Source organism: Ctenopharyngodon idella, chromosome 10 (assembly GCF_019924925.1).
Source record: "Ctenopharyngodon idella isolate HZGC_01 chromosome 10, HZGC01, whole genome shotgun sequence".
NCBI lineage: Eukaryota > Metazoa > Chordata > Actinopteri > Cypriniformes > Xenocyprididae > Ctenopharyngodon > Ctenopharyngodon idella.
In genome coordinates, this window is record NC_067229.1 from 13,963,073 (window position 1) to 13,977,198 (window position 14,126).

At 37.2% G+C, this 14,126-nt stretch overlaps 1 protein-coding gene across 2 annotated transcripts; it reads right to left on the reverse strand.

The window, feature by feature from the left end:
* Positions 1-10,971: 10,971 nt before the first annotated feature.
* On the reverse strand, positions 10,972-14,000 carry rrp36 (ribosomal RNA processing 36). 2 transcript variants are annotated; one of them, XM_051910447.1, is made up of 8 exons: positions 13,772-14,000; positions 13,115-13,498; positions 12,828-12,963; positions 12,268-12,334; positions 12,039-12,143; positions 11,881-11,955; positions 11,618-11,735; positions 10,972-11,394 (listed from the first exon to the last, which is right to left on the reverse strand). In XM_051910447.1, exons 2-8 carry the CDS (start codon positions 13,443-13,445, stop codon positions 11,261-11,263), a joined length of 966 nt encoding a protein of 321 aa, XP_051766407.1. In that variant the 5' UTR covers positions 13,446-13,498; positions 13,772-14,000; the 3' UTR covers positions 10,972-11,260. The 2 variants fall into 2 exon arrangements, with proteins under 2 accessions (XP_051766407.1, XP_051766408.1); XM_051910448.1 differs by having other exon boundaries at positions 13,712-13,961.
* Positions 14,001-14,126: the final 126 nt, after the last annotated feature.

Consider the following 14,126-nt stretch of genomic DNA (forward strand, 5'->3'; position numbering starts at 1 on the left):
GTATTTATGATTCCACGTAAAGGCAGCATAATATGTATGAAGCTCCTCAGAACAATTAGGGAAAAAAAATCATTTCATTTTTGATCCAGGATATTCGTTTCTATTCCCAGACCCACATCTGAAATAACATATAGTGAAAGACATATCAAATTACATAAATATCCAGAAAGAGATCAGAAACCATCATCTAATTAAAAGTGAATGAAAGAATGATTGGTATCTTAAACTGTAGGCAGAATAACCAAAGATACTACTTCTCGTTTTAAGTTTAATCTAAGAGAATTACCATCGCAACACTGAGATGCAGTTGTCATTGGTGCCTCACACCTGAGGGGGTTCCTATGGCAACATGAGCCTCAGGTGATACCGCTGCTGTTCTGATGCTCAAAAAAGAAACTCGAAGAAGACTGTAAGGAGAGTCAACATTGAATCATACTTTTATGAGGGCATTGTCATATTCAAAGCTGCTGTGGTACATCTATAAACATGGCAGATAATGTGAATGGTAATGTCACCGTGCTGGTTTAAAATTAACATTAAACTGCATTTGTAACCCATTTTACCTTGTATTTCTGGGTGGCACATATGGGTGACTTCAATTATGATGGATTTCAGGTTAATTTAAGGGTGTCATAATACCATTTGCCATAGTTTTCTTTACATTTTTCCAATATTATCACTGTTGTCAGGGATTGCATTGTTTCTGAGTAGAAAGGCAATTTATTGCACCATTATCTGTTATTATTTGATTAAACTGTAATGAAGACACTTGAAGGCATATGTTCAGTTAATCAGTCTTTGGCTTTGTTCGTGCACTTTTAAAATTCATTTGGAATATAATTAAGCATCTTAGTATTCAACACACATTCATCCCATTGTTAACAACTCCATATGGGGCATGTTTTATGCTGGATATGAAATGAATATATCAGTGTCAAGACACAAAGCAGTCTGCCTTTGAATGTTAAACACTAAAAAAATTAATTTCACACTTTTGATAATTTATATTTAAAAGACAAAGAAATAATTACTTTTCACTAGGTATAAAAGGCTAAATAAATTCAATAACAGTGACAGTCTTAGTTCAAACTGATTTGTTCAGCGACCAGAGAGTGAAAGATGAATCAGTCGTTCCTTTTGTGCCTAAGAGAAGATGTGAGAAAGCCTGAGCCACTGTGAAAAAAATCTGTTGCAGACTTGTTTACACTGCCAGAAGTACTTCTCTTGAGGAGTCTTTCAAACTGCTTCTTTGTCTTTGCGCATAAGATGTTTTGTATACGTATCTGTCATATTAAACCCTGACAAGTCACTGTTTATATTCTTAACCCTCTGGCAGCCAAAAATGACCTATTTTTTATTTCAATGAAATGAATGTACTATATTTTAGTTTGATGATGTTTTTTATTTGATATTTTGTATTTTTAGGGGATTTTATGGTACTAAATTATATTTCTGGAATAGTTATGATCCATTTATTACCTGTTAAACACTTTTTGAGCATAGAAAATGAAATTTTAAACTTAAACTCATAAATCTTGAATGCTTAAGAGCACAGACTTAAGTTTCTCTTCTTTTTGCTTCTCTTTTACAGTGAGAAAAATATAAAAAATACTATTTTAAAATTGTATATAAAATATATATTTTAATAAACATGTTTTACTTGAAAACTGTGAGAAAATCAAAGCCATGAATCTAATCAAGTTGTGCACCAAATTTGAGATTAATATCTAAAAAAATTAGCTTTAAGTAAGATTTTGTTTGGGCGCAGTACCAAATGTTTCCACCAGATGAAATTCATCTGCTATTCATTTCCAATGTGAATACAAATGTGACTAATTTTTTTTAGGATCATTTTACCTTTTCGAATCATGTCCATGATTTTGTGTGTGTGTGTTCACATAGGAAGTGCTAAAACCTTTAACAAGTTTCGTACCATTCCGATGAAGTAAAAAAATTCAAAAAAAAAAAACGAAACGTACAATTTTTTTAGACGAATGGCACCATAGGGTTAAAGCTAGCGAGAGAAAGATGTTTAGAGCCAAATCCAGGAGGCACTGAAGCAAAATCAACTGCATGTGCACCAGTTTCCTACTGATTGTTTGAAAGAGAATCAGATGTTTTTATGGATTTTTCCTGATGGCCAAGGACGGGTGAGGTGACTGAATCTGCTCTGCGGTGAATATGTCTGTTTGAAGTAGACAAGGAGCTGTCTTTTATTCTAAATAAAAGTAGAATCAATTGAGACTCTCTGAACGGTAAGAGTGCAGAAAGACAGAAAATGAATCACGGATCTATGTCAAACTTAATTAAGTATCTCAATATGCTGACATTGCTGAGACTTTCCCTGTGATTTGACTGATGCAGGAAATTCAGGTGTTTTTGTTTAAATGCTGTAACTGTAAAATTCAATTTCACACCTTTGTGTTGATCAAACAAGTTTTGTAATATCCTATGACATGACAATTTGTTAAAAAAAAACAAAAAAAAAAAACAAAACAAAAAATACATTTGCCAATTTAATGTACTGTTTAATGTAATTCTTTCCAAGTTTAATGTGGAGACAACTATAAATTTGTTGGAAAAAAAAAAAAAAAAAAAAACTGTGGCAGGAAACTGTTGTTGTTTTATGTATGTAACTTTGGCATATATATATCCTGCACTTTTTGTATTACACATAAAATCTTAATGGACAAGCACTGCTCATTCTCCAAATCTAGTTTTGGCAAGTCTGTTTACTGATGCAGAAATTACACACAACACATTTAAAGGTTAGTTCACCTAAAAATGAAATTTCTGTCATTTTACTCACCCTCGTAGTTCCAAACCCGCAAGACCTTTGTTCATCTTCAGAACACAAATTAAGATATTTTTAATGAAAACCAATCCAAGAATACCACATTCAAGGTCCAGAAAAGTAGTAAAGACATTGTTAAAATAGTCAACGTGAATGCAGTGGTTCAACCTTAATGTTATGAAGCGACGAGAATACTTTTTTGTGCACAAAAACAGAACAAAAATAATGACTTTATTCAACAATTTTTCCTCTTCTGTGTCAGTCTTGTACGCAGTTGGTGCAGTGAACGCAGTCCAGAGCTTCCGTGTTTACATCAAAATGCCGGCTCAGTATTGGCCGAGGCTGTTCACGTGAGCACCATGACGCATGCATGTGATGCTGACGCAGGAGCCGGCCAATACTGATCCTGCATTTGGACGTAAACACTGCATCAACTGCATACAAGACTGACATGGAAGAGGAAAAATTAAGGTCTTGCGGTTTTGGAACGACATGAGGGTGAGTAGCCTACTTAAAGTCAGAAATTTCATTTTTGAGTGAGCAATCCCTTTAAATAAATTAGTTTAGTTGTTCTCTGCCTCGTTTGGAAATCTAAACTCAAAGGAAGAATGTCAGGAAAGTCAGTTTCATGAATCTACAATAGGCCTGCATAAGGAAAGATTTCAGATTATATCTAATGCATTTATATTTATGTGCATTCTGTGCCCATATTGAATGCAAAGCTTAAATATTTCATTTGTTAGAAGTAATGCAAATTCAGACCTTTGTGAGTCCACTGCAAATGGCATTGGGCTGATTAAACCAAATGTGATTTAACCTTCAAGAGTTTCAGCCTGAAATAACCGTTTTATATTCAAGCAATATTGCTGTGCTTGGGACGATAGTGAACGTTCGCCTGCTTCCATGATGGCCTCCTGTCATACATCCTAACTCAAATCCCAGATTACCAATGCATTTAACTACCCCGACACAACATAAACCCATATGTCGCATCCCTAAACGTGTCCTTTATTCCCTTTCACCACCTCATTTGTAAAATCCAAATATCCATGGTCATAAGCAAATCTTTAGCCTTGGAAAGCAGACACGTGAGACACAGGGCAGCATCTTGAAAATCCACTTTCCCGCCGACGGTCATCAGATGGATAATCTGACGGGTGAGAGAAACGGCAGGCTGCGGTAATTCAATCCAAGCGGCAGTTTGCTTCTCAACACTCAGTCGGCTAATGTCATTACGGACAGGACTGTCGTAATGTGTCAGGGGACGAGGCGGAGGTGTCATGGAGTCAGCGTCTGTAGGGCACACAGCTCCCTCCTCATTTAGCGCTAGATTTCCCAGCAGGCCACCCTTGAAATGGATTGTTGCTTCTTGGCAAGGCAAACCATCTTACAAAATCTTTCAGGGGAGAGCTTAAAAATGAGAAAACGCACTCTTTTAATTGTTAAGGTGTTAAAATGATTGTCTACTTGATGAAGTCACATTATAATGATTCTCAACATTCAAGCTGAGCATGCAGGAACGCCACCTTTATGTCATAATTACCAGTGGGAAACTTTGGGAAGTCATAGCCTATCAATTAAACACTTGTGGATGAAACGAACCGGTAATAATAAGAATCTGTAACACAAATTTTGACTGTTTGACAATTTAGTTTACATGTTTTATGTACCGTTGGTGAAAAAAAAGTGATAGGCTAAAGCTTGTCTGAAAACACAACTATGACCAAACTACAGTTCTCATATCCCTATGGCAGCATAAGAAGAATTTATATTCACACCATGTTGTAATTACCGTAGTGATTCTGAACTGTAAAAATCCTTCAAGTGCTTGTGGAACTTGTAATTACAACGTGTAAACTTGTAATTTTCAAAGAGCTACGACTTGGAACAGCACTGTGCAGACCGATTGGTGTATGACATCAAAGTACCGTTCGAAAGCATATGGAGCTTTGTTTACGATAATTTATATATAATATAATATAATATATATATATATATATAAATATATATATATATATATGAGCAGTATCACACGAGTAGCCATGTGATATGGCTGTATATCAGCACGGCTATGATTCGGCCATAGGCAAGAGGCCTGGGTAATCACAGCGTGCTGATATACAGCCATATTGCACGGCTACTCGTGTGATATTGCATTTATACAACAGTTCGATGGCACTACTACTACTACTACTACTATTTCCTTCCGCCATGGATTCAAATCTCAAGTTGACAGTTTAACAGCTGAGCCCAAGCCTCCGTTACTAATTTTAAAATGTCACTTTAGAACAAGTAACAAAGGAACGTTGAGTCGCTTCATTGAAGCTTATTGTATTATATGTAGAGTATTATGGTATTATGAGAGAGAGAGATCGACTAAACGAGTGTTTTCGCCTACCTGCATCTGATACAGCATTCATTCTTCAGGTCAATGTCCATAATAATATATACATTATAAAAATCTGTTTTAATGTACGCTGAGGAAAGCGATATTTTTGTCCTTTTAAAAGTTAAGAGGATCACAGCGCTAAAACAACTTCCTTGCTCTGACTCACTCATAAATAGAGTCTTTGCCGCCATCTAATGGTGTAATAATGTAACTTTCACTGATTCTATTGACGGACCCGTTCTCAATACCAAACACGGCATATTATTTATATAGAGTCAAACGTACAAAAGTAGCGCTCTGGTACAGGATTTAAGTTATATATATATATCAATTTTAAATTTAAATGTAATTTTCCCCTTAACCCAAATCATTTTGCTCTGGAACAAGTAATAGATTAATAAGACCAAAGATTGCCCGTTTGATATACCCCAAATGAATTCTATTTTTAACCACTATCTACAGGTGCTGGTCATATAATTAGAATATCATCAAAAAGTTGATTTATTTCACTAATTCCATTCAAAAAGTGAAACTTGTATATTATATTCATTCATTACACACAGACTGATATATTTCAAATGTTTATTTCTTTTAATTTTGATGATTATAACTGACAACTAAGGAAAATACCAAATTCAGTATCTCAGAAAATTAGAATATTACTTAAGACCAATACAAAGAAAGGATTTTTAGAAATCTTGGCCAACTGAAAAGTATGAACATGAAAAGTATGAGCATGTACAGCACTCAATACTTAGTTGGGGCTCCTTTTGCCTGAATTACTGCAGCAATGCGGCGTGGCATGGAGTCGATCAGTCTGTGGCACTGCTCCTGTGTTATAAGAGCCCAGGTTGCTGTGATAGTGGCCTTCAGCTCTTCTGCATTGTTGGGTCTGGCATATCGCATCTTCCTCTTCACAATACCCCATAGATTTTCTATGGGGTTAAGGTCAGGCGAGTTTGCTGGCCAATTAAGAACAGGGATACCATGGTCCTTAAACCAGGTACTGGTAGCTTTGGCACTGTGTGCAGGTGCCAAGTCCTGTTGGAAAATGAAATCTGCATCTCCATAAAGTTGGTCAGCAGCAGGAAGCATGAAGTGCTCTAAAACTTCCTGGTATACGGCTGCGTTGACCTTGGACCTCAGAAAACACAGTGGACCAACACCAGCAGATGACATGGCACCCCAAACCATCACTGACTGTGGAAACTTTACACTGGACCTCAAGCAACGTGGATTGTGTGCCTCCCCTCTCTTCCTCCAGACTCTGGGACCCTGATTTCCAAAGGAAATGCAAAATTTACTTTCATCAAAAAACATAACTTTGGACCACTCAGCAACAGTCCAGTCCTTTTTGTCTTTAGCCCAGGCGAGACGCTTCTGATGCTGTCTGTTGTTCAAGAGTGGCTTGACACAAGGAATGCGACAGCTGAAACCCACGTCTTGCATACGTCTGTGCGTAGTGGTTCTTGAAGCACTGACTCCAGCTGCAGTCCACTCTTTGTGAATCTCCCCCACATTTTTGAATGGGTTTTGTTTCGCAATCCTCTCCAGGGTGTGGTTATCCCTATTGCTTGTACACTTTTTTCTACCACATCTTTTCCTTCCCTTCGCTTCTCTATTAATGTGCTTGGACACAGAGCTCTGTGAACAGCCAGCCTCTTTTGCAATGACCTTTTGTGTCTTGCCCTCCTTGTGCAAGGTGTCAATGGTCGTCTTTTGGACAACTGTCAAGTCAGCAGTCTTCCCCATGATTGTGTAGCCTACAGAACTAGACTGAGAGACCATTTAAAGGCCTTTGCAGGTGTTTTGAGTTAATTAGCTGATTAGAGTGTGGCACCAGGTGTCTTCAATATTAAACCTTTTCACAATATTCTAATTTTCTGAGATACTGAATTTGGTATTTTCCTTAGTTGTCAGTTATAATCATCAAAATTAAAAGAAATAAACATTTGAAATATATCAGTCTGTGTGTAATGCATGAATATAATATACAAGTTTCACTTTTTGAATGGAATTAGTGAAATAAATCAACTTTTTGATGATATTCTAATTATATGACCAGCACCTGTACATAAGAGCCAGCAGCAAATACCCGAAAGACTGGCCGAGATGAAGCAGTTCTCTGTGGGTACATGAGCGCTGAATGGCCTCTGATGGCCTGGAGCTCGTATCTGCGAAAGCGTCAAAACAAATAGTACAAAATAGGAGCTATGTTTATATATGCGTCACATATTTGAGGTCTAAATAACTACATTCTCGCCTTAAAAACTCTTTAAACTACATTTCGTGACATAACAACATAAAAAATATGGTGGATTTTCTCGACCGCCATGACGGTCGCCGCAAGAGGAGTGATACAAACGGTGAAATGCACCAGTGCTGATACTGGGAGAATATCACACTGCTCTCAGCCAATCAGATTCGAGAACCAGAAAGAAGTGGTTTGTATGTATATATATATATATATATATACAGTATCTCACAGAAGTGAGTACACTCCTCACATTTTTGTAAATATTTTATTATATCTTTTCATCTGACAGCACTGAAGAAATGACACTTTGCTACAATGTAAAGTAGTGAGTCTACAGCTTGTATAACAGTGTAAATTTGCTGTCCCCTCAAAATAACTCAACACACAGCCATTAATGTCTAAACCGCTGGCCACAAAAGTGAGTACCCCCCTAAATGAAAATTTCCAAATTCGGCCCAAAGTGTCAATATTTTTGTGGCCACCATTATTTTCCAGCACTGCTTTAACCCTCTTGGGCATGGAGTTCACCAGAGCTTCACAGGTTGCCACTGGAGTCCATGACGACATCACGGAGCTGGTGGATGTTAGAGACCTTGCGCTCCTCCACCTTCCGTTTGAGGATGCCCCACAGATGCTTAAAAGGGTTTAGGTACCCTCAGCTTCTTTAGCAAGGCAGTGGTCGTCTTGGAGGTGTGTTTGGGGTCGATATCATGTTGGAATACTGTCCTGCGGCCCAGTCTCTGAAGGGAGGGGATCATGCTCTGCTTCAGTATGTCACAGTACATGTTGGCATTTATGGTTCCCTCAATGAACTGTAGCTCCCCAGTGCTGGCAGCACTCATGCAGCCCCAGACCATGACACTCCCACCACCATGCTTGACTGTAGGCAAGACACACTTGTCTTTGTACTCCTTACCTGGCTGCTGCCACAAACGCTTGACACCACCTGAACCAAATAAGTTTATCTTGGTCTCATCAGACCACAGGACATGGTTCCAGTAATCCATGTCCTTAGTCTGCTTGTCTTCAGCAGACTGTTTGCGGGCTTTCTTTTGCATCATCTTTAGAAAAGGCTTCCTTCTGGGATGACAGCCATGCAGACCAATTTGATGCAGTGTGCGGCGTATGGTCTGAGCACTGACAGGCTGATCCCCCACCGCTTCAACCTCTGCAACAATGCTGCCAGCAATCATACGTCTATTTCCCAAACACAACCTCTGGATATGACACTGAGCACGTGCACTCAACTTCTTTGGTCGACCATGGCGAGGCCTGTTCTGAGTGGAACCTGTCCTGTTAAACCGCTGTATGGTCTTGGCCACTGTGCTGCAGCTCAGTTTCAGGGTCTTGGCAATCTTCTTATTGCTTATGCCATCTTTATGTAGAGCAACAATTTTTTTTTTCAGATCCTCAGAGAGTTCTTTGCCATGAGGTGCCATGTTGAACTTCCAGTGACCAGTATGAGAGAGTGAGAGCGATAACACTAAACGAGTCACATGACACCGGGGAGAGAAAATGGCTAATTGGACCCAATTTGGACATTTTCACTTAGGGGTGTACTCACTTTTGTGGCCAGCGGTTTAGACATTAATGGCTGTGTGTTGAGTTATTTTGAGGGGACAGCAAATTTACACTGTTACACAAGCTGTACACTTACTACTTTACATTGTAGCAAAGTGTCATTTCTTCAGTGTTGTCACATGAAAAGATATAATAAAATATTTATAAAAATGTGAGGGGTGTACTCACTTCTGTGAGATACTGTATATATAGTGGTTCAAATCTTACTAAGATGTGATTTTATATAGTTTATACCCTTTATTATGTACATAAAGGAAACAATGTGAACATATTTAGACAGGTTGTGAACCATGTTTTGATTTTAGGCAGTTGAGTGTAACTTTTAAAAAAGTCCAGTATAAACATTACTGCCGCACGTCAACGCCAACTGTCAGTTAGGTGACAAGAACAGTCCAAAAAAGATTAGGGTTAAGTTAGACTTAGGTTCAGGACATCAGTATTTTCAACCAAAAATTCATGGTTGAGGATTGGGATAGGGTTAGGACTATGTTTCTTTGATATGAATGATATTCCAGGACCAACAAAAGTTGATCTGGAAGCATGTCTTATTTGGAAAAATCACGGTGACCATAGTGCATGTCAATGCGCTTTTCTTTAGCTACTGTTTGGTGAGGTTGAATTCTGACCTTTTTCATTTTCCAGTCCCTTTCCTCATGCATTCCATTGTTATATCCATATATATGAAGACATCAGCGAAGTGACAAGCTGGTAATAAAATGCAAATCTGTCCTCTTTGCCTATTGCGAATTTCTGAAAGGAGTCTCAGGTTGCCTTGGGTTACTTTCCTGTGTATGAAGGCATATAGCAATATCCTAACTTGCAGATTAAGAATGATGGTTCACAGTTAAGCATTCCACGATCTCTGCTTGCGTTTCAGCAATCACTCCTTTGGGTGGCCCAATGGCCATAGAGCATTTGACAAATGCTGCGTCAAATGTTCTGTTTAGCCGAAGCGCCAGATTCTCTCATTAATACAGAAAATACAACTGCATCTTTAACAAGACAGATTTAGAATGAAAGGGAAGAGTTTGTGTGCTTTAGATTCCGGAAACAAGTTTTCTAAAAGCCTCCGGTGACCCAAAGAAAGGAATTAACTGCAAGGGAATGACTCTGACATAAAACCGAAGGTTAAAGAAGGCAACTAATCCACCGTTCTGTATTCAAGCAAAGATGGTTTCAAACACGAAAGTCTTAGCTGTGTCCTTAGTGTCCTGCTTTAAAATCAAGCCCTCCTTTAAATTTGCAGGCAGCATTAATTTCACGCCCTTAAGGGATGTGATGGACTCTTGCACATGGACCAGCAGGTTAAGAAGATATATAGCCACAATAGTCCCATCCTTTACTCAAGAATGTAAATTAAATGATTAATTGAGGCCTTTACTCTTGTGTGGCTTGAATTACTAGGGGGGTGTTTGTGCCAGGATTGCAAGGTTTAGGAAACCCTTGCTACGAATAAAGTGAAGAAAACTAAAGAAGCTGAAAACTAAAGGTTTAAACAAACGCTGTTGAAAATTGTGATCTCTCAAGCAGCGTACTTGGTGCTTCTGCATTAATCACAGCAATTTCAAGATACGCCAATGTGCGAAACCCTGTGGATTTACCACAAACAACCTCGGCCTAGACAGACCGTGCATAAATGGGTCATGATCTAGACGAAAAGGAAATATTTTTGGATTTTGAGAGGGCAGATACAAATGCGAGCTGACTCATCCTGTTGACGGATGTCTGTATGAAACGGGTTTATGTCTAGTGCCCTTGAGGTCAAAAAATTGGATTAACATCATTCAATGACAGTTCAGATAGTTGATTTTTATGCATATTACCTTCTGGTTTGGAACCAAGGCTTGCTAAGACAAAAAAAAAAAAAAAAAAAAAAAGAAGGATTAAGCAGAGATTATTTAAAGAATCAGTAGCTCCACCTAGTGGTAAAATAAGAGAGGTGTCCGAGAATAAATGTAGGGATTTTATTTTAAGAACATGTTCAAAACATGAAACATTACATTATAATGAAAGAACAGAAGACAATGGGTATTTAAGAAAAGCATCTGTGTCAAACCTATTAACAACATACATCTTTATCCAGTTTTGTGCAACTGTAGGTGAAATTTAAACCTTGTGTTTTCTTTAAACATCACAGTCCAGCAAAAATAACTGCTCAGCTGACATCCTTCTGCATCATGTCACACTAAGACAAGTAATCAACACAACTTGCTACAGGCATGTCATGATTGATTCATATTTATCGCATCTTGGGCAAATTTTTGCGATCCTTGGTGGCGTTGCGCTTCCTCTTCCTACTCAAGAAGTTCTCCAGTTTTCCACTCTTTTTCAGCTCACTGTACTTCTCTGCCAATTCCAGCTTCTTCATGTCAGCTGTAGAGAGGTTTAAAGAAGTTAAAAATGAAAAAGCAGCATATTATACAGGATATTTGATGTTTCTTTGTTAAATGACATACTGGCGCTTAAAAGAAACCCAAGTAGGAATAGTGTGGAATTCACCAACAAATCTTCTCCAAAAGAATCAGTAACTTTACATAAACTATAAATACATCGGAACAAACTAAAAACTCAGGGAACAGGATGAAAATGGATTTACATTTCTTCAGGTAGAAGGGTTTGTGTCCTTGGCCAACCAGCTCTCTCTGTTTCCGCTTGTACTTAAGTTCCTTTTCTCTCTCCTGCTCTTGCCTCTGACGTTCCCTCTGTTGGTTTTCCTGTTGTGCACACACAGAGATTAGATATAAAGCACATCATAAGCAGCAATATTATTCTTACCAGAGCTATAAAGGTGTCTCATGTTGCTTTCCCAAAGGTATTTAAGTTTAAGGAGTCATTAGGCCCAGTGTATTTCAAACATACCATTCTCTTAAGCAAGGCTTTCAGCTCTTCCTTTTTAGCTTGTGATTTGGCTTTCTTTAGATTCTTCCTCACTATCTGAAACAAATAGAAGTGGACATAAATGTAATGCACAAAGAAAACAAACAGGAATCAATAAGGCATTTTACATTTTCACAAACCTGTTCTTCCTTTTCTCGGAGCTCGTTAATGAATTTGTATGTCTGATTAAAAATTTCAGGCTTGTATTCCCCTGAGAGGTCATCAAAGCGAGGGTCTCTTGAAATCTGAAAAAAAAAAAAAAAAAAAAAAAAAGTGTTTACAAAGTGAAAAATCATGTCTCTGTAGTTTTTTCAAACCCCTAATCATAAGTATGAGCAATCAATAGTTAAATAAACTCCTGAAACGTACCCTTTTCTTGACGGGAACCACTTTTCGGAGGAAAGGCACAGGTTTCTTTGCAGAAATCTCTTGAGGTCTAAGACAAAACACACAATGATTAAAACATACACAAACTGATAGACAAAATAACCTTAACTCACATAAACAATTCTTTAATTATTTTTAGTTAGATGCATCACTACAAACAATGATCAAATGTGGTTAAACTTTGATAAAAAAAAAAAAAAAATAAAAAAAAAGCCTAGTTCAGCAGGTCACTATTGTTATTGTCAACTATAATGAATAAAAATGATTTTTGATAATTGAAATAAAGCTGAAATAACTTAAAATTTAAATATTAGATTAGGAAACTTAGAAAATTAGAAATGCTGCTTTGGTAACTAACTGAAATCAAAAGTTGAAGTAGTAAAATTACAAAATAAACAAGCTAAATGTATTAAATGGAAATAAAAAAAAAATGACAAAAGCACAACAAAATTACTGAAACTAAAATTATAATGAAACTATAAAAATAAAAGCTAATTCAAAATATTAATTAATACTATAATATTTAACAACACTGCAGGTACCTGTGTTTATTTAGTCGTTTCATGGGCTCATTTTTTTGCTGCTGCTTCGTGGCACCATAAGCGATTTTATTGTACACTTTTGTTCCAACTTTATTCTGTAGCTTTATGATTTCCTCAAATGACATGGTTGATAATTCTGTGCAAACACAATGATTTGAAAGATATGTAAATGTAAAATATGGCTCTTTTAAACATGGGCAGCAATTAATGATTTAAATGGTTTTTTTTTATTATTTATTTATTTATTTTTTTACCAGGGTTACATAAAGATCTTTTCACTCTCTTACCACTTTTAATGTTGCCCCCCCTGTGTGATTGTGCCTTGCTGCCTCCTTCATCTCCATGGTCACTAACTGACTCATCTTCATCACTCCCTGAGTCACCTTCATCATCCATGTCATTGTCTTCATCCTCTTCAGGTGCTTCGTCCTCCTCTGCGGATCCATCTTCATCTCTCATTTCCTCTTCATCCCTCATTTCCTCTTCATCCTCTGCTAAAGTTTGCATCACACCCCTTTTACTGAGTAAAGCAAAGTTTCTCTCCATCTCTAAAGCATCCTCTTCATCATCAGAACTGTGATCATCCATTTTGGTCAGTCTCTTTTCTGATTTAGGCATTTTACTTAGGTTCTTGTCCTTTTGAACCTGATTTTATTTAGCTTGTTTATAAGCTGTGGAAATGATGCATTGCCCATAAAGATGTTAATGGAAAGAAATTTGGGAACATATTAAAACAAATATCTAAACATTAAATTGTTAAGAGTTACTGTATCACTGGACAATATAATGAATGCTATATAATCCTGCGCAAAGGCATTAACCTTATTAAAAGACAGTTATGTAAAAGACATGTACACAACAATATGAATATATCCTTCACTTACAGTTAGAGCTATACGAAACGTTTTGTTTATTGCTAATTTTTCCGAAATGCTCATGCTTACAGTGTTGTTTTCATCCACGCATCTGTGCCTTGGGGTACAGCCACCAAATATGCCGATAAAAGGAGCAAAATCTTAATGTGGCAGGTTAATTACAGATAGTATGTTGCCAGTTAACTGGCAGAAAAAAAAATGTCAAAACCTATTGTATAAATCCCAGTGAAGACGAATATTTGCGAAAAAAGCTCCTTCCGCACGCACGTGGAAGTTTGAGAACTGAGCATGCGTGTCACAAAACGCCTATAAAAATAAAAGTCCCCAAGCTACTTATAATTATTCTGTCAAAATAAATGCATTCGGAGACATGTGAACATTAATATTATATATTTTATACATTTAATACGATAGCTTTGTAAAT